Raw genomic sequence first — 19,874 nt, 5'->3', positions numbered from 1 at the left:
CTGGCTGAGACGGTTCCTTTGAGAGATGAATGTAGCAGCCTTGAGCTCGGCGTACGTGTTATGCACGCCGATCCCGAGGAGCCTGTCTGTCGCAGTGGCTACCGGTAAACCTAATGCCGCCTTGTAGATCCCTCTAATGATAGAGTCTACTTGCCTTCCTCGCTCTTGTTGAGCGTGTGGAAGGGCAAGCTGTATGTCAACTTACTTATTACGAGCGCCTGCACTAACGTAGAGTGTCGGTTTCCTTCATCCCCTTTTTGTGGAAGGTGATCCTCTAAATCATCCTAGCCACCTGTTTGGTTGCCGATTTTAGGAGACCAATTGTGTAATCTGCCCTGCCGTTGCTCTGAACCCAGAAACCCAGGATACGAGCAACGGTGACCTCTTAATTTTCTGATTTTCGATTTGGATTTCTATTTGTCCGTTACTTTTGTAACGTTTTCCATGTATACGGATAACCTCCGACTTTTCGGGGGCGCAGCTGAGACCGCTGGCTCTGGCAAAGTTTTCTACGACCAGGGCCGCCTCCTGCAGGGTCTGGTCCTTGCTGGCCAGAGACCCGCGCGTGGCCCATAGAGTGATGTCATCCGCGTAGAGGGTGTAACCTAGCTGCGCGACACCGTCCAAGGCCCGCGCGAGTCTACGCATGGCGATGTTAAACAACAAAGGAGATATGATGGCTCCCTGAGGCGTGCCCTTGTTTGGCATTTGGAAAGGTTCAGATTTTACTTGTGAGATACCAATTGTTGCCGTCCTCTCCGTGAGGAAAGCCCTTATATAGTTGAATATGTTTTCGCCGCAACCAATTATATTTAACTCTGAGAGTATAGCCTCGTGAGATATATTATCAAAAGCCCCCTTCAGGTCGAGAGCAAGCAGCAAATGCTCCCCACCCGTGGGAACGCCTTTTAGGACCTCTTCCTGTAACAGGAGGATAGCGTCCTGTGTCGAGAGGCGACTGCGGAAGCCCAGCATGGTAGCCGGGAACAGGCCCCCGTCCTCTATGAAATTTTGAAGTCTGGTGTGAATGACCCGTTCGAAAAGCTTTCCCATGCATGACGTCAGTGATATGGGTCTGAGTGCCTGCAGGGAAGGCTGCTTCCCGGGTTTTGGAATGGTTATAATTTTGGCCTTTTTCCATTCTTCAGGGATCTTTCCTTTAAGCCAATAGTGTTCATTAAATTTATTTGTTAGGTCCTCTATGACTTTGTCACTAAGGTTCCTGATCATGGCATTTGTAATTTGGTCCTCACCGGGGGCTGTGTTCCTCTTGGCCGCCTGGGCTGCCGCAAAGACCTCCGCCTTTGTTATCGGCGCGTCTAGGTTTTCATTTTTTGCTCCCGTGTAACTGATTTGATTTGTCGAATTTGTTGTGGTTGCACTCTCGCCAATGTATCTGGCCCTGAGAGCCTTTATGAGGTCGTCATCCGTGCCCGGGAAGTCTTCCGCGATTTTCTGCATTGTTCGGTTGGTCGCGGATTTGGACTTATCTGGGTCAAGGATGTTCCTCAGGATGGTCCAAGTTTTACCAGTGCTTAGTGTGCCCTGAAGCGAGCTGCAAAAGCTGACCCATCCCTCAGTTGCCAATTTGCTTGCGTGTTCGTTTGCTTCCTCTGCCAGAGCCGCGATCCTGCGCAAGAGTTTCCTATTCAGTCGTTGACTTCTCCACCGCTTCAGAAGGCTTCGCCTGATCTCCCATAGGCGTAACAGGTGGCTATCTACTGCCGGTGCCTCTATGGTTCTTGCTATTTTCTTCGTTGTGTTTGCGTGTACCGATTTTATGTACTCAGACCAAGCCTCAATTGATTCCGGTACGGATTCGGGTGGGGGATCCCATTTTCTGAATTCCGCCCAATCTGTGATCCTCGCGTCCCCTATGACTCTGCGCAGTTTGGGTGTCGATAGGGAGACGCTGATGATATAATGGTCGCTTCCTAGATTTTCCTCCAGATTTGTCCAGGAAGCGTCTTTGATGTTGAAGGTGAAAGTGAGGTCTGGGAACGTGTCCCTACTTACACTGTTGCCTACTCTTGTGGGCGAGGTGGGAAGCGTTATTAAGGTCAGACCCAGCCTAGACGCAGCGTGCTCGAGACGCGTTCCCTTGGGTGAGTCTTTTATATAACCCCATGCGCTGTTAGGTGCGTTAAAATCGCCCAACACCAATAGGCGGTCCTTGGTGCCCGTGATATTAACCGCTTGCGCGAGGAGCTCGCTAAAATCCACATCTCTCTCTTTTGGAGGACTGTATAAGTTCACTATTACAGTCCTCGTTTTGCCCCTCTTTTGGGGGAATAAGCTGATTATTTGATGATTGAATTTAAGACATTCTATATACTCTGCCTTTGCCGCAATCGTCTTACTCACCAGCGTGGCTATGCGGGGATAATTAGGGTTTTGCAGGGTGTAGTATCCGCGCAGCTTGACCATTTTGGTGCCAATTTCTTGCAAGCATACTACGTCCGGTTGAATTGGTGCCGAGTTTATATAATTCTGGACTGCAGCTGCGCGCTTGTGAAAAGTGCGGCAATTCCACTGCCAGATCTCTAATTGTTCTGCACTTTTTAAATTATTTTTCGCCATGATGTATGGGCGCTTCCGTGTCGTCGCGCTCCGCCTTTGATTGTTTACTCCTGCCCGCGGAGGCCGAGCGAGGGCGCTTGTTTATCGCCCTCTGCAAACTTCCCACGGCTTCGTTTACGTACTGTCGTTGAGTTCTCAATTCCTCTCCGACGAAAAGTTTGATTTCCATCATGACATCTTGTAGGAGTTTATTAACGTTAGCGATACCCTGCCTGTTTTCCTGTAACTGTGCCTGTATTTGCTGCGTTAATTGATCGTTGTTATTTAGTATAACGTTCGGGGTGGTGGTGGTATTTTCGTCCATCCTCCCTTCCCCTCCTTCACCTGACGTCGCTGTTCCCCTTGAATTCACGCGGTTTATTGACGGTGTATCGCTTGTGCTCTCACTACAGCCTCCAGCTGTCCCTTTCGGAAATTGTGGTGGTGGCTGCAGCTTAGCCTCTAGCCTTCTCTCTAATGAAGATATTGCCGCATGTAAATCATTTCGCTCCTCGGCCATTTGTTTCCTGAGCTGCTTGACCTCTTGCGTCAGCCTCTTATTTTCTTCTAATATTTTTTTATATTGCGGATTTTCTGTTACCGGAGCACTGGGAGATACTACTCTCGCCCAGCTCACCTGATTTTTGTTTGTCCGACCGGCGGCTTGCGGGTCTTTTGATTCCTTGGCCTGGAGAGAGCCCGTCTTGGTCTGGGGTCCTCCGCTTTTGTTCTGTTTCTTTAGGCTGGATGACCCAGGGTGAGCAGATACCGTGCTGCCGTTGTTGATTTGCCACTGGTTCCTAGATTGAGATATTGATCTGGAACTCGATGGGGATTGGGATCTTGATCTCGACTGGTGCTGTTCCTCCCGTTCCGAGCTGAACCACCGATGCTTGTGCAGTTCCAGTTGAGGGAATTCGCTGTCCGAGTTGGCATCGCAGGTCCACTCAGGTTGGTCTCCCCTCTTTTTTGGCTGCTCAATCCTGGATTTTCTGGGAGGAGCAACGCTTTTAAGTTTTTTCTTGCATAGACTGTCTCCCGTGGGGTGCTCCCCGTCACAGATGGCACACTTGGGGGTGCAGTGGTGTCCTAGCGTTGGTTCTCTTGCCCCGCACTTGGGGCACACGTTGACATTTGGAGTTGGACATACATCCGTTCGGTGTCCGGTTAAGAGGCATATCTTGCATACCTGTACTGTTGGCTTGTATGGGTAGCAGATTAACTCGGCTCCCATCATGTATACGCTCCTTGGCAGTACACGGCCCGTGAATGTGATTATTGCCGTCTTTGACGAGCCCAACATTCTTGCTCTCTCAATTTTCACTCCTTGTGTCCGAACACGCAGGTTCTCCATAATTCAGCCTGCGAAGTTCCGGCTGGTATTCCGTGAACTATTCCCCGCAGGACGCCTTCGGGGTCGGCCACGTATGCGTTGAAGGAGTGAGTTGTCCCCCTGATGTTTAATTGGCTGATCTCTCGCAGCCTACTCGCCACGTCTTCGCTTGGCGTGGATAAGATTACAATGTTTGATCCTGGGTGGATCCGCAACAAAAAGTCGTTGCCGTTGAAACTTTGTTGGCAGGCATCTATCACCGCCCTGGAGAGTTCCAGTCCCAATATGTTTTTCACCAAAAGACCCCTGTGTGGCCTCAGAATAATCTTGATATCCTCTTTTGGCAGAGGAGGTGGGCCGCGGCGTTTCATCCGTCGTAATCCCTGTTTGGCGTGACTTTCTTCTTTTCTGGCGAGTGGATCGCTTTTCGATTTCTCGTTTGCATTCGCAGTCTTCTCCATGTCGGATTTCTGCTTTAACTGTTTCTTCTGTTGCCTGCGCGAGAGGACGGTGTGCCAAGCGTCCTCAGTCCAAGCGCGGCGTTCCGAATGGTTCTCGTCGTATATCTCGTTTCCGAGAGACGCGTCGCCAGACGCCGGTTGTTCATCCGAACTTGTCTGCGGAGATGAGATTTCCCTCTCGTCCGTTTCATTGGTTAGACATATCGGCTCCTGAGAAGGGCCGGGAAGCTCTTCATCGACGTCCATATGGCGAAAAAGGCGATCAAGCCCAGCTGGGCATGCTGTTGGCTTACGCGTTTCCCGCTACTGTTCTTAGCGTTTCACACAGAAAGGAACGAAGGTGAGGTAAATATCGCTCACTTTGAGTCCTTCGTTCGTGTCGGTAAGTGTCCAAATTCACTGGTTGTTGGTCCGTGCGCCCACACAGACACACAAAGCCGTCGCACCCCGCACGTGCGAGAGTCTCCCGCGACGCGCGACGCCGGCCGTAGTCGTCGTGAGGGTTAGCGTCCTTACTTGTGCTTCCAATCTTCCGAAAGCGGTTTATCCTCGTAAAGTCGTTCCTGGTCCGAAATCGTGGTATCCACGGGATCCTCACAGCTTCACGAAGCAGAATATAAGGTTTCAGTGGCGTAGCCAAGGGGGGGGGTTGGGGGGGTTCAAACCCCCCCCGAAATTTCTTGCCCCCCCCCCCCCCCCCACTATCCCACCCTTTGCTCTCGTCGCTTCGCGCTGACATATTTCAAGAAACCGGTGCTACTTTCACACTTTCATTCCTGGGCGCTTCCGTTTGGGTTGGTAATTTACAGCGAATCATGTCTGCATATGGAAAAAAACTGTCACGGTGTTTGTCAAGGCCTTGACACTCTGTGAGGTTTTGGGCGCGAATGTGGCGGCCGCATTCTGAAACAACAAATGCGCAACAAATGAAGCAACAAATGCGGCAGCCGCATTTTAGATGAAGGCGAAAATGCTCGAGGCCCGTTTACTTAGATTTAGGTGCACGTTAAAGTCCCCAGGTGGTCGAAATTTTCGGTATACATTTCCGCCGCTTCCCTTCAGGTGCCGGTTAGGCCGCGTTCGCGTAGGAACTTGGTCTCGAAGCTGGCGGAAGCGGCAAAATCTTGCAAAAATCCGCCCGCCTAGGCGGCAAAACAGGCAGAAAAACAGGCGGCGAGCCAAATTGGTCTCGGACCGATTTTTTCGCCATGGCGAAGCGGAAACGTGGCGGAAAGTCGTTCTGCTCGACCGGAAGCTACACTAGCATGTAAACTTCCGGTCGTAACATTGAACATGACACCAAAAGTGTAGGCTGCAATGCTGATCGACGCGATCAAGAACCACCCCTTGCTCTACGACAAGAGAAGTACTAAAACGTACTGTCAGCAATACTCGCGATAGTATTCAACGTCGCGCGACCGGAGGTGCAGCAACGAAGCCTTGGCGTGACCCAACTTCTCGCGCTTTTGCAAAGCCAGGCGAACCCACCACCGCCGTTTCCGAGGTTTTCTTGTCTTCCGTTTATTCATTGTCCATTTCTAGAAGACAAGTAGGTAGAAGTATAAAAGCCATTTCTTCTTCCACTTCCATGACAGACAATAGTTAGGCAGATTCCTCGTTGGCGCTCCATAATTCTCCTCGCACGTGCACGGTATGTTGCAGAAGTCGCGGGGTGCTTTTCTCGTCGCGACGATAGATTGGGAGCGTAGGTCTCACGTAGGACGCGCAGGCTTCGGCGAGCCTCAACACAAAGGGCGAGCCCGGGTTTTAGCTTTGATGTTCCCGTTGCCACTTTCGTGTCCTGGAGGCGCCGAAAATAATACGAAATGATGAAATTTATTACAACTTGTAAATAAAAGCTATTAAAGAAATATAATCACGCCTAGGCAGCAACCTGTGACACAGCGCTACCGCGCCCGTGTGAGGAGAATTACAGAGCGCCAACGAGGAATTTACCGAAGGTCGCAGATGACACGCGAAATTGCGCAAGATGATCACTTTTGATGACGGGTGGGTCAGTGAATGAACATACCGCTCCAAATAATGCGATAATGAGCGCCACCACACCGACAAACGTACGCAGACTAGATGGATGTGGACGAAAGCGGCAGCGGCGGCCGTGGTGGTAGCAAAACAAATGTGAACTTGGACATGCGCGGAAAAGATTTTCCGGCCGCTTTGGCCTCTCCACCCGCGCGCTTGCCGCTTCCCAAGTGTGAACGTAGCCATAGTCTGCAGCGCAAAACGTCTCTCGTTTGCGATTGCGCCCCTACGGAAGGCTGGTAGTTACTGTTGTGTTGCTGAATCTCAAACCAGCAATTACGAAAGGCTGGTAGTTGCTGTTGTGTTGTGGAATCCCAAACCAGCAATGTACACACCAGCAGTGAAATTCCACCGACTCGCAACAGAATTCACGAAACAGACAGCCGACAAGCATGGATTACATGTGCGCAGTACAGCGTAAGTAAACTCTTGTTGCAGGCGCTGACAGTTCTCGTCGGAGTTCACGCGTCCTGAGAAATTGATTATGTGTGTGCACTATGCACTGAACAAGACCGGAGTTCATTCCTGCATCACTAGTACACCAATCAGTCGAGAGTCTGTGAGTTACAAGGCCGCTTCCTGTTTGCACCGGCGTAAGTGAAGCAGAAATGAGTTGCACGCATTACTTAAAATGCGTACACATGCCATATCTATGCTGTGCGGTGAAATATTCTGTACAATTCTGAATGTGTTGACGTAAAGGCAAATGACGGCTGCACGCTCGCACACAGCGGAAGACAGCGGCCCATGCACTTGCCGCAGGAAATGCAAGGCGACGAAAGCTTCGTAAAAAAAGCATTACTCGTTTTCGCGCGTATTTCAGTTTTCTAGCGCAAAGACGCAGCGAACAAGCTATTGCTATGGGAGTAGGTATATAGCCTGCATGGTCACACGTGCATTTTCACGTGTATAGCCGTCCTTGACTTGTGAAACGCACTTCACCCCGACGAGGACGACGCCATCTACGCTTAACGGAGATTAACAATTCATGATGTCTTCTCCGATCGGGCGGGTCGTCTCAATGATGCGTTTTCGAAGACTGGTCCATTCAGTGGCGCGATGAGAGACGGTTGCTCCAAACGCCCACTGTACCTGTCGTACTTACTGTATTTTACTGAGCTTACATTACTTTTTACTTAATTTCTTCACAAGCACACACTAGAGCACTGCACGGGCCGATTTTTTCAGCCCGGGCCCGGCCCGGGCCCGTTATTACGTTTGGTGGCCCGCCCGAGCCCGATCAAAACTTTTATGGCGAGACCCGGGCCCGGCCCGGGCCCGGAAATAATGTACGTTACCCGCCCGGCCCGGCCCGCCACCCCTTTACCTTAGGCCCGAGCCCTAGCCCGGCCCGAGCCCGGCCCGAGCCCGACTCTAAACCGGCCCGAACCCGGCCCGAGACAGAGGGGGTTCATCGCCCCCCCCCCCCCCGGTCGGGCCGATGAACCCCCTCCGAAAAAAATTTCTGGCTACGCCCCTGTAAGGTTTTCAGGTGGGTTTGAGCGAAAATTCCACTTGAAAACCTTTGAGAAGGCGGAGCGTAGTGCGAGTCCGTGCTCGCTGATCGGCGCTCCGCCTGGTGTCCCAGTTCGAGGAGCAAATCTCCGCTTGCCATCTTTGTTACCTTATAACCGGCTCCAATGGTCTCTTTTAGGCACTTGGCCACAAGAAATGGTGAAATTATTCTAGCTTTTTTAGATGATTGCTCACAATGAAGGACGCAGAATTTCGGGAAAGTTTCTTGGTTTTTGGGCCAGAATAGCGAGGTCGCGTCGGTGGTACCCTTTTCGAGGCACGATCGGTAGAAAAGGGGTTTGAGGATCCCATGAAAAGAAGTGGTTCATTCGGCAACCGCGTCTGCCACCCACCACGGAGCCCAACAAGGAGACGTGGCAGAACATGTAAACAAGTCTGCTCAGCGCCAGCAGTATGCCGTTACTATAACCTAATATGGTATACCCAAGGTAGGACAGCCACACCAGGTTAACCCTTGCCGCCAGGAAAAGTCGAAGTGAATGGAAAGGTGAGAGGACAGAAAAGATTAAAAGTGGAAGGGAAAGACGAAGATGAGGGTAGAGAAAGATAGGAAAAGGCGACCACCGATTTCCCCCGGGTGGGTCAGTCCGGGGGTGCCGTCTACGTGAAGCCGAGGCCAAAGGGGTGTGTTGCCTCCGCCAAGGGGCCATAAAGGTCCAAGCACTCAGCATTGGCTCAACCCCCAGGACCCTCTTTTCCCCGGACACGGCTAAGCCGCGCACGGTTAGACGCGGGAGAGTCCAACCCTCGTGTGCGGGTACGTGGTGTCGCAACACACCAAACGCCTGCTTACGCAGACGCCCCTGCGGGGTGTAGTGGTGGTGATATGCCATAAAGATGGCTCCTATGAAAAATGCGGGAAGGGGCTAAGAATTGGGTGGTCGGCAAATATGATGCTGAAAAGATACAGAACTATAGAATCAACGAAAGAGGTTTAAAATAGTATTACACTAACTTTGATACGTACAGTTAGAGTGGTGTGTCTTCCTTACACCATATAGAATTTCTATGGTACGTGTTAGCTTCAGCGTTCAGTGTCTTTTGTTTTGCATCTCCTCCGGAATAGCAGCGACGCGCGATCAGTGGCTCAGACGTACGCGTGAGGCGAGCAGTCGTACCCTCTGGGTACCGTCACAGCGCGGCAACTCACTGAAAAGCGCACCAGTGGCTCCCATTGCGGAGCGGGTGATTGCACTGGCATTGAAACAATAGAGGAGGTGTTAGTAACACGGAGTTTTAGCCTACTAGCGAGTTCTACTGACGCCTTGAACTCATCATTGTTTGAGAGCCAGCTTGTGCATACGTACGTAGCGCAATTCGAATCCACTCCGTCCGCAAGAAGCATTCACTTCCTCATTACCGTGCAGCCGCGCATGCGCGAAGGGGAGCTTTCTGGTTCCTTTTGTTCTTTTCTCCGCACGGCCGGCGCTGCCGCGGTGATGATGATGATGATGTTGATGATGATGATGGTGATGATGATTATTTATTGGCATCCCCTTCGAAACGGGGCGGCGACAAATAGTCACCTAGCCTGCTTGATTTAATCAGGTATACTATACATGTTCTTTATCTAGCATTTTTGTATACCTCTCATTATTTTTCTTTTTCAAAAATATACCTTGTACCGCTGCCTATGATTTTAAGAGATCAGGTCGTATCCATCTTTTCCCTGCTTTTTTTCCACCAGTACTCTAATCGTCTCTTGCTGATCTCTACGGCTGATCTGTTTATGTTTCCTTCCACTTTAAACCCAAGCGCTTCTGGTAGTTGCACGTTACCTACGGTTCTCGCTGGGTGGATCCAGTCGCATTCCATTAGGATGTGCTGAGTGGTCTCTGGATCTTTAGTGCAGCATACACATGTCTCATCTAGTTCGGAATATTTGTTCCGATATGTTTTCGTCCTTAGGCAACCGGCTCGAGCCTCAAATAGCCAGGCACTGCCCTTTGTGTTATCGTACAGATTTTCCCTCCTAATTTCTTTCTTCTCATTCTTGTAAATCTCCATTGTCCTTTTCGTTTCCATTCTTTGCATCCAATTCACGGTCTCTATTTCTCTCACTTTCTTTCTGATGACCCCTGGTTGTCTATTTACAGTTTCGATTATCCTGTACTTGGTTGCCAGCTTCCTTGACCTCTTCCTCCATTATGTATCCACGCTTTTCATGTAGAGATACTTGTGCACTTTAGCCGCCCATTTATTTTCATCCATGTTCCTGAGCCTTTCATCCTGTTCCTGAGCGGATGCGCGGAGGCGAGCGCCATCTGGTGGTGGGGCAAGGAAATCAGCGGCATGTGCGACGCGCGTGCTCCGCTGCGATTATTTGACATTTTAGGCAAGAGCACAGCCAGGCCGCAGCCATGGGCACGAAATCCGGTGAGGTTCGCAAAGAAAATCTCCGCTTTTAAAAGTGTGGTTCCCCACTTTGATGCTGAAAACTAAACTTATTTGGAGATGTCTTGGCGTCCTCCGGCCATTTCATGCTCCTTGTAGGCGCCTTCTAAGACAGTGTATTCGCTGTTTTTCAGCCAAATCACTTGCAAAGCTACAAGGTTTTAATAAACGACGCTCCCTTCAACTTTTCATAATGTTTTGTCAAGGCACCTTCAGCACCTTTAAAAGCCCCGGCAATGTTGGTCGGCCTTCACCGGCATCCGTTACCCAGGAAGACTCTTCGGCTTATCTCGTTGTGCCAAGTAGCGCCATTACAGTTCGTATGGTGCAAAACCAACCAGCCAAATCTCTGACGTTACCATGAAGCTGGTATTGCTGCAAAGTCATCTTTGACAAACAGAATGATGAAAGTAATTGTTTCTAGCGCAGCACTTGTTTTCAGAAACGAGGCAGTCGCATGCTACTTGCATCGCCATAATAACTTCATTCGAAACCACTAGGATATTTTATATTCTTTCGAGAAAGACATGGAGCTTATGCGCACACTTAGACATTCCAACCGCTGTTATAGGTCATAGTTTCGGCTTTAAAAATGGTAATTTAAGCGGCATGCATGAAAAACAAAAGATACCCCGTGCCTTCCCCCTGCTACCCCCGCCCCATTCCTCGTTTAGGCACATGAAAAATATTCCAATAGAAAGTGTTTCCATAAGCAAATACTTGGGGGCAGAAAAGATGCCAATTTCCTGCCACTGCGATACCCTAAACTACAGGTGTCTTTTGGTGCTGTAGATGTCGTAATACTAAAAAAGAAAACGAAAAACCCCCTGTCGCACGGTCCCATTCACCCTCAAAGAGTTTTCTTCACTATGTGCGAAAGTTTGTCTGCATATATTACGGAGCAGTTCCAGCAAGCGCAGATGAATTCCAATGAAACTTAATAAAAAAGCAAATTGTGCACATGTTACTTGCGCAACAGAATTCTCAAGAACGAATCTCTGGCATCCGGCATTAAACAGCCGCATCGTACGGACTCATAGGCGTGAAATAGATCCACGCCATTTTTTGACACGAAAGCAATAAAATACATTTAGATTTTTCTGTGAAAATTATACTCAAACAATTTTCGAAGACACTGCACCATACGCACAGTGCGGATACCAGCTGAATGCATGTAAAGTAGTAAAAATAGGCGCAAAGCGCTTATAATCATATCTACCCAGGATAGACCCAAACGTCGCGAGATCGTGGACCGCAAGAGGAGCAATGAATGGTACGTGTAAGCTTTATCTGCGAACCCAAACATTTCAAACCTCCTGTAGGTTGAGTACTTGTTTGTAGTATCGTGGTTCTAATGCCTTGTATTGCTGAAACAGCCAAAGCTGCCAATAATAAGATACGCTCTAAACTCCACATGTTTTCTTTGGTGATTCATTTGCCAATGTTCTGCCTCTTGAGGGATTACCCACAGAAACAACTAAAGCCTTGCTAGCGGTGTTGCACAAATATAATTCGCACCAAGGGCGTTTTAAAAGGATTCACACACTGTTCTTGGCAGGGTTTGCTTCGGAGCCCCTTTTAGAAATGAGAAGCATTTGACGAAGACGGCAGGCTTGCGTAATCTAGCAAAACCACAGCCCAATTTCCGGTTGAGCTGGATATTTTTAAGGAGTTGTACTCAGAATTTTAGTAGCCTTTAATTTTTGAAGAAACTGCACCGTACACAAAGTTTGGATATCAGCAGAAGGACAATAAAGCAATAAACGTAGCCGTAAAGCACTTATAATCATAGCTGCCCAGGATAGCCGAAAACGTGGCCAGGTGGTGTCTGCATTAAACGATTTTGAGCACTTGATAAAGGAAGCTGTAGCGAAGGCCTCACTGCACTCACGCCCATTTAGCTTCGTATGCACATTAGCCATAATTATTTCCCTATCTTTAGCAAATTGACCTCAGTAGCTCTGTGGCTCTTCCTGAAGAGGGCGAGCTAAGTTTTCGCTTTTCGTAAAACGCGTAAAAGCGCTTCATTGAACTTTTGCCAGACATTAGACTTTGCATGCTCCCTCCACCTCGTTCCCCCATTTTCAGCAAATGAGAAGCCGATGATACGAACTGTTCTTCTCTAAAATAGTGGAAGACATTGTGGGGCACGACATCGCACCTAAGATGCCGAACTCACGCTGGCTGTTATTACAGGTTACTCACCAGAAAGGTGCACATTGTTTTAGAAGTATTAATTACTCTTTGTTGGCGGTGTCGTGCCCACCACAGTATATTGACAAGTTGAGATTTTGGATGGCTGTGTTTACTCGCAAATTTCGCTCCTTGTCTGCTATTTTACTATTGCTTTCGGGTGACATTGAATCTAATCCTGGACCCATGGCAAAAGCTGAGGCAGATTCACTTGCCCAAGCTCTAGATGCCATTCGCAAGCTTGAAGAGGTTCAAGCTTCAAGCTGATAGCTGATTTGAAGTCTGCCAGGCAGAAGCAAGCGGAATCTGACAATAAAATTAAACTTTTAAGTGACAAGATTGTTTCTTTGGAAAAATCAATGGCGTTAAATCGCCAGTCTAAGGCTGCAGCAGATTCCGACGCTGTACGCGTTGTGTCTGAACAGGTGGCGATTATAAAGGCACGCTGTAACAATTCCGAGAACAGGCTGCGGCGTTCGAATCTGCTTTTTTTCCAGTTTGGATGACGACGCCAGAGAAGACTGGGCAAAGTCGGAGCACAAAATAATCGACTTCTGTGCAGAAAAGCTTGGCTATCCAAATGAATGACCAACAATTTGAGCGTGTGCATCGGTTGGAGAAATATAGTGAAGATAAACGCAGACCAATAATAGCCAAGCTGACCCTCTTTAAGGACAAAGAATCGCATTCTCTCTTCCGCGTACAAACTTCAGGGAACGTCATTTTCCATTCGCGAAGATTTTTCACCGGTAACTCGACGCGCTCGACAAAAGCTAATTGAATTCGCGAAATCCCAGAACAAACCTTTTAAGCTTTCAGTGGACAAGCTGCGTATTGATTCAAGAATCTATACGTGCGATGTTTCTGCAACTGCAGTTGTCCCACTGAATAGATTGCTACGATTGAGAGCATGCGCACAGAGTCGCCATGGACCAAAGCTATCCCCGATTTTACCCTCGCTATCCCTATCGTACGCTAATATACGAAGTATATTATCGAAGCGTGAGCTTATATCTTCTTTTTTGGAAGGCAGTAAATGTGACATTATCGCTTTCACGGAAACCTGGCTGCATTCTGCAATAAATAATGATGAAATCTTTTCATTTTCAAACATGTATGACATATATAGGTGTGACCGCTCTCTTAAAAGAGGGGGCGGTCTCTTGATTGGTGTAAAGAAAGCCATCACGTCATTTTTGGTAAACACTAATTCTGATCTCGAGATAATTTGGGTGGCCTGCACGATCTCTTCTTCTAGCATACTAATCGGTAATTGCTACCGTGCACCGGATTCTAACAGTTCTTTCATCAATGCTCTGCGTGACACAATCACCAAAGCCATTGAACTCTTCCCGGCTGACTCAGTCTATCTTCTTGGGGATTTCAATTATCCGCTAATTGATTGGGCGAAATTATCATCTCCTTGTCATAAATTGTCTGAATTCATCAACTTGTCTTTAGATTTCAATCTCTTTCAAGCTGTTACAAAACCTACACGTGATTCCAATGTTCTCGACCTTCTTCTTAGTACTGCACCTGAAACTATAGGTCACATACAATACTTGGATGGCTTCAGAAATCACCATTTACTCCAAATAACAATAAACATAAGGCCACAGGTTACCGGTCTAACCAGTAAGCAAATTCGTGATTACAATAAATGTAATTATAGCACAATAATATCGGCACTCGAAACTTTCTTCGTGAACACGATGTGGCCATCATTTTACAGTGGATCCGTTGAGGAAAACTGGGTACTGTTCAAAAATACACTGTGCGCGTTAATAGACAAGTATGTTCCACTCGTAAATATTGTCACCCAGCTAGTACAGCTAGAATAGTTGACCAGCAACAGATAGGCAAAAAACACGTCAGCCTTTAATAATGGCTGGACCTCGGAGAGCGCGCGCGCAACCATGAACTTCGTCGTTCTCGCCTCAAGGGGCCAGTGTCACCACGTGCCAACTTATTTCGCGTCATTGCTCCCCTCTCAAAACCGACCGACCCGGTCGCTTCAAGGGCATGGGGCATGCAATATGGGCAATATGGGCTTCACCCGTACTACGTGGACGACTTCAGCACGGGGACGGCGTCGGTTCGAACTAGGATCAGAGCTTTGAGGCACCACCTCACAGTTCACATCGCTGAGGCGGCGTACAACTTAGTAGGGGCCGAAATAGCGGCGCAACATTTTCTCCCAGAGCCCACGGTGTCGGATAGGTGCCCACACCCACACGCGGTCGCCTGGTGAGTACTGGACGTTCCGTCGGGTCCGGTACTTATTATAACGGCAGGCGTCGGTATTCTGCTGGGTGCGGATGCCATTCCGAGCAAGCTGGCGAGCTTCCTCTGCTTTCTCGACGAACTCTTCAGTGGTGTCATTCCTTGTGGTTCCGTGGTCTACCGGGAGCATGGCGTCTAAGGGGGTTGTAACGCGACGTCCGTAAACGAGCTAGAATGGTGTAAACTCGGTGGTCTCCTGCAGAGCGGTATTGTAAGCAAACGTCATGTATGGCAAAATTTCATCCCATGTCTTGTGTTCCACATCAATGTACATGGATAGCATGTCGGCCAATGTTCTGTTCAGGTGCTCTGTTAAGCCGTTCGTCTGGGGATGATAGGCTGTGGTCCTTGGGTGGTCAGTATGCGTCAGCGTGACGACTTGTTGCAACAACTTCGCTGTAAACGCTGCACCGCGATCAGTAATGAGCACAGCGGGCGCACCATGACGAAGCATGATGTTGTGGACGAAGAAGCTGGCGACTTCAGCAGCAGTTCCCCGCGGCACAGCTTTTGTCTCCGCATAGCGAGTTAAATAATCGGTTGTCACTATTATCCACTTGTTTTGCAAGGAACACGTGGGGAACGGACCAAGACTGTCCATTCCCACTTGCTGGAACGGCGCCGAAGGCGGATCCAAAGGCTGAAGGAGGCCGGCAGGCTTGACGGGTGGGACTTTACGCCTCTGACAGTCACGGCACGTTCGCACATAGCGCTGAACCGACGAAAATAGGTGTGGCCAATAGTATTTCTGCCGTATGCGCTCTAATGTCCTCGCGAAGCCTAAGTGGCCGGCACAGGGATCGCCGTGACACGCCTGTAAAACTTCCTTGCGCAGCGCCTTCGGAACGACGAGAAGGAACGTTTCTTGGCTGTTCTCGAAATTTTTCTTGTACAGGACATCGTTCCGCAGGCAGTACGATGTCAATCCTCGTGAAAGTGGGCGTGGGACAACAACGTCAGCTCCCTCGAGATATCGGATGACTGGAAGCAGTTCAGAGTCTGCACGTTGGTAGTCAGCCATGCGCACCACGTCGACGACACCAAGAAACGGCAAATCTAGCTCCAAGTCGGAGGATGTCAAGGGAATAGGAGAACGCGACAAGCAGTCAGCGTTGCTATGCTTACGGCCCGATCTGTAGACAACAGTCATGTCGTATTCCTGGGGGCGGAGGCTCCAACGAGCGAGGTGACCTGACGAGTCTCATAGATTGGCAAGCCAGCAGAGCGAATGGTGATCACTGATCGCTCGAAATGGCCGGCCGTATAAGTAAGGTCGGAACTTGCTGGTGGCCCACACGACTGCTAAACATTCTTTTTCGGTGTTTGAATAATTAGCTCCTGCTTTTGTGAGACTACGGCTCGCGTACGCAATTACACGTTCTGCCCCGTATTGCCATTGAACCAGAATAGCCCCGAGTCCTACATTGCTTGCGTCTGTGTGAATTTCAGTTGCCGCGGTGTCATCAAAATGCGCCAGCACTGGAGTGGATTGAAGGCGTTTGTGCAATTCGGTGAAGGCCTGCTCTTGGTCTTCCGTCCACGCAAAAGGCACATCTTGTCGCGCCAGTCTCGTGAGAGGTTCAGCAATCCTCGAGAAGCCTTCAACGAAACGGCGGTAGTAAGCGCAGAGGCCCAGGAACCGCTGAACAGCCTTCTTCTCTTTAGGGTGAGGAAACTCTTCAACGGCAGCGATCTTTTCTGGGTCTGGTCGTACTTCTTGGGAGCTAACCACGTGGCCTAAAGCTTGAGTTCCCGGAAGCCAAAGTAACATTTTTCAGGCTTGATGGTGAGGTTTGCCTTGCGTATTGCGGTAAGGACACTTCGTTGTCGGGTGAGATGTTCATTGAACGTGCTGGTAAACACAACAACGTCGTCTAGGTAAACTAACCACGTCTGCCACTTTAGTCCGACGATTACAGTGTCCATCATTCGTTGAAACGTAGCAGGAGCGGAACAGAGACCGAAAGGCAGGACTTTAAATTCGTACAGCCAGTCGGGAGTCACGAAGGTGGTTTTTTCATGGTCACGCTCGTCCACTTCGATTTGCCAGTACCCTGACTTTAGGTCTAACGAAGTAAAGAACTCGGCATGCGCAGACGGTCCAAAGCGTCATCGATCCGTGGCAGGGGGTAAACGTCGCGTTTGGTGACTCGGTTAAGCCGTCTGTAGTCAACGCAGAAGCGGAGCGTGTTGTCTTTCTTTTACTAGCACGACAGGGACGCCCACGGACTTGTCGACGGCTGGATGACGTCATCATTGAGCATTTCTTCAACTTGACGCTTAATCGCCTCCCGCTCCATAGGTGACACGCGGTACGGGTGCTGACGAACAGGCCGCGCCGACTCCTCTGTAACTATCCGGTGTTGCGTAATGGAGGTGCGCTGGACTCTAGATTCTGTGGAAAAACAGCCAGAGAATTCTGTCACTAGGCCCAGTAGCTGATCTTCTGTACATCTGCTAAGTCAGCATTATGTGGACGCGGGTACTCAGGCTGGCGTGAGTTGTTACATCCGGTGAAGTCACTTGTAACGTGCCGACGTCGGAGAAGTCAGCAATGCCGTTCAGAAAGGCCACAGCTGTACCTTGAGGGACGTGCTGATACTCATGGCTGAAATTTGTCAGCAAAACTTGCGAGCACTTATTCTGTATTCGAACAAGGCCCCGGGCGATGCAGATGTGTCTTTCGAGCAACAGCGGGATATTTGCCTCGGCAATACCCTCATAGTCGTCGAATGCGTCGCAGGTTACGAGGGTCAACCGCTGCTCCTGGCGGCACCGTGATGTTCTCGTCGACAATCCTCAAGGCGTTGACATACGTGTCGTCAGTGCTGCTCCCTGCTAAGGCCTGCGCCGTTGAAAACGTTACCAGCGACTTTGTAGGTTTATCACGGCTCCATTAGCCTGCAGAAAGTCCATTCCCAGAATTAGGTCCCTCGAACAGCTTGGGAGGATAACGAAATCTCCGAGGTACGTAAACCCACGAATGCTCACTCGCGCTGTGCATCTTCCTACCGGGGTTAGCAGATGGCCGCCTGCAGTGCGAATCTGCGACCCAGTCCACTCGGTAGAAACTTTCTTCAGCTTGCAGGCAAGGTCCATGCTCATAATGAGTGTCCGCTCCAGTGTCGATTAATGCTGTTATGTCTTCGTCGTCTACGGTGACGGGAATGTTCGACGTTATTACCTCTCGTACGGTGTTTGACTGCGTCTGTAGGTCTGCGTCGTTCTGTTTTCGTCGTTGTCGTCGTAGTGGAGGATCTTGCGCACAGTCGACGTCAGCGGCCTCACCTCCGGAGGTCGCTGAACTCAGTTTTCCCGAGCCGCCGGGCTTGGCGAGCGGCGTCTGAGAGCGCCGCGAGAGAAGGCTTGGCTTGGTGATGGTGACCTGTAACGAGCAGGAGACGACGAACGGGCTCGTGCCATCGTTGATCACCATTGCGACGATTCGCGACGAAACTCTCTATTTCGGCGGCCGCTCACCAGGTCGTGGACGAGGTGCATTTGGTGCGAATCCTCGGAGCCCCACATGACGATAAGGACACATTCTGTAGATGTGCCCGGCTTCGCCACAATGGTAACAAAGGGGCTTGTAGTCTGCGGTGCGCCAGACGTCGCTCTTCCTAGTTCTTGCTTCTGCGATGTGCGGTGTGCTGCGAGGCCTGAAGCTAACGTCCAATTGCTGGAGGGGTGTACCATGCTATACGCGCTTGAGGGTGGTGGACGACGTACTGCTTCTGCGTAACTCATTCAGGACGCGGTCTCTGCTGTGGTGCCTCGTACTGTTCAGGAACATGGACGGCCTGTCGGACCTCGGCGCGCACCATTTCCGCAATGGAAAGTTGTCCCACAGAGGCAGCGGTCGTCTGCATCTTCTGCAGTTCCTCCTTGATGACAGCCCTGATGAGTTCTCGCAAGGCGCCGACGTCGTTGCCGAGGGGAACGGCAGAGAGCTCCTTGAAATCACGCGTCGCGGTTGTATTGCCTGGCCCGCTGTTGAAGGGCCTTTTCCATGGTGGTGGCTTCGTCGTGGAAACTCTGCCACTGTCGTCGGCGGATTTCGAATGAGGCCAGCAAAGATTTCCTCTTTGACGCCGCGCATTAGGTGGCGCACCTTCTTTGCTTCAGTCATAGAGGGGTCCGCACGTCGGAAGAGCCGATTCATGTCTTCTACGTACGCCGTCACTCGCTCATTCGGGCCTTGAATTCTCGACTCCAGTGCTAACTCCGCCCTCTCCTTCCGGTCCGCCCTGCGAAGGCATTGAGGAACTGCCGACGAAATTCTCCCATGACGTCAGTGTCGCCTCGTGGTTCTCAAACCATATTTTAGCGGAATCTTCAAGAGCGAAGTACACGTAGCGAAGCTTACGCTCGTGGGTCCAGTCGTTGACGTTGGCGACCCGGTCAAATTGGTCAAGCCAGTCGTCGGCGTCCTCTGGAGCACTCCCGTGGAACAGATTCGGCGTCCGGGTCTTATTGGCGACCACGTGCGATGCTGCAGTAGCGGCAGGAGGTGGTGGTTCGTCATTCTACTTCGTTCGGGTAGCAGACGTGCTGTGGCTGGAGTCCCTGAGACGCCGGCTGGTACGTACGTGCACAGGGGTAAGCTCGTCCGAACTACTCGCCGGGCTTAGGTCTGGGGTACGCTCCGGAGATCTTAACATCGACCGTACCCAGCACTCCACCAGAAATGTCACCCAGCTATTACAGCTAGAATAGTTCACCAGCAACAGATAGGCAAAAAAACACGTCAGCCTTTAATAATGGCTGGACCTCGGAGAGCGCGCGCGCAACCACGAACTTCGTCGTTCTCGCCTCAAGGGGCCAGTGTCACCACGTGCCAACTTTTCGCGTCAAATATTATACATGAACATATTAGTTTCAACACTAACATCAAGGTATTGTCCCAGAGTGAGGTCTGTGCAAAACTAAAATACCCATCAAAGGGATGGGAAAAACGGTTGCTAGGTTACCTCAACGGTGAGAGCAGCGCACGCGTTAATGCGAGTAGGGGTTCGTTCCACACCTGCAGGCACAGTTTTATGGCATTCAGTTTTGCATTTCCATTATTGATC

At 50.1% G+C, this 19,874-nt stretch overlaps 1 protein-coding gene across 1 annotated transcript in view; it reads right to left on the bottom strand.

Moving 5' to 3' along the window:
• LOC119440184 (uncharacterized) overlaps window positions 1–19,874 on the bottom strand; it is a 149,615-nt gene that overhangs the window by 15,549 nt on the left and 114,192 nt on the right. The window contains exons 30-31 of the mRNA XM_049662797.1: window positions 3,197–3,673; window positions 460–1,455 (exon numbers count right to left, since the gene is read on the bottom strand). Of these exons, the coding sequence (XP_049518754.1) occupies window positions 460–1,455; window positions 3,197–3,673 (1,473 nt within the window). The remainder of the gene's footprint in view (window positions 1–459; window positions 1,456–3,196; window positions 3,674–19,874) is intronic.

This window comes from Dermacentor silvarum, chromosome 2 (genome assembly GCF_013339745.2).
Source record: "Dermacentor silvarum isolate Dsil-2018 chromosome 2, BIME_Dsil_1.4, whole genome shotgun sequence".
In the NCBI taxonomy this organism is placed as follows: domain Eukaryota; kingdom Metazoa; phylum Arthropoda; class Arachnida; order Ixodida; family Ixodidae; genus Dermacentor; species Dermacentor silvarum.
This window is presented reverse-complemented; position numbering and strand designations above follow the sequence as displayed.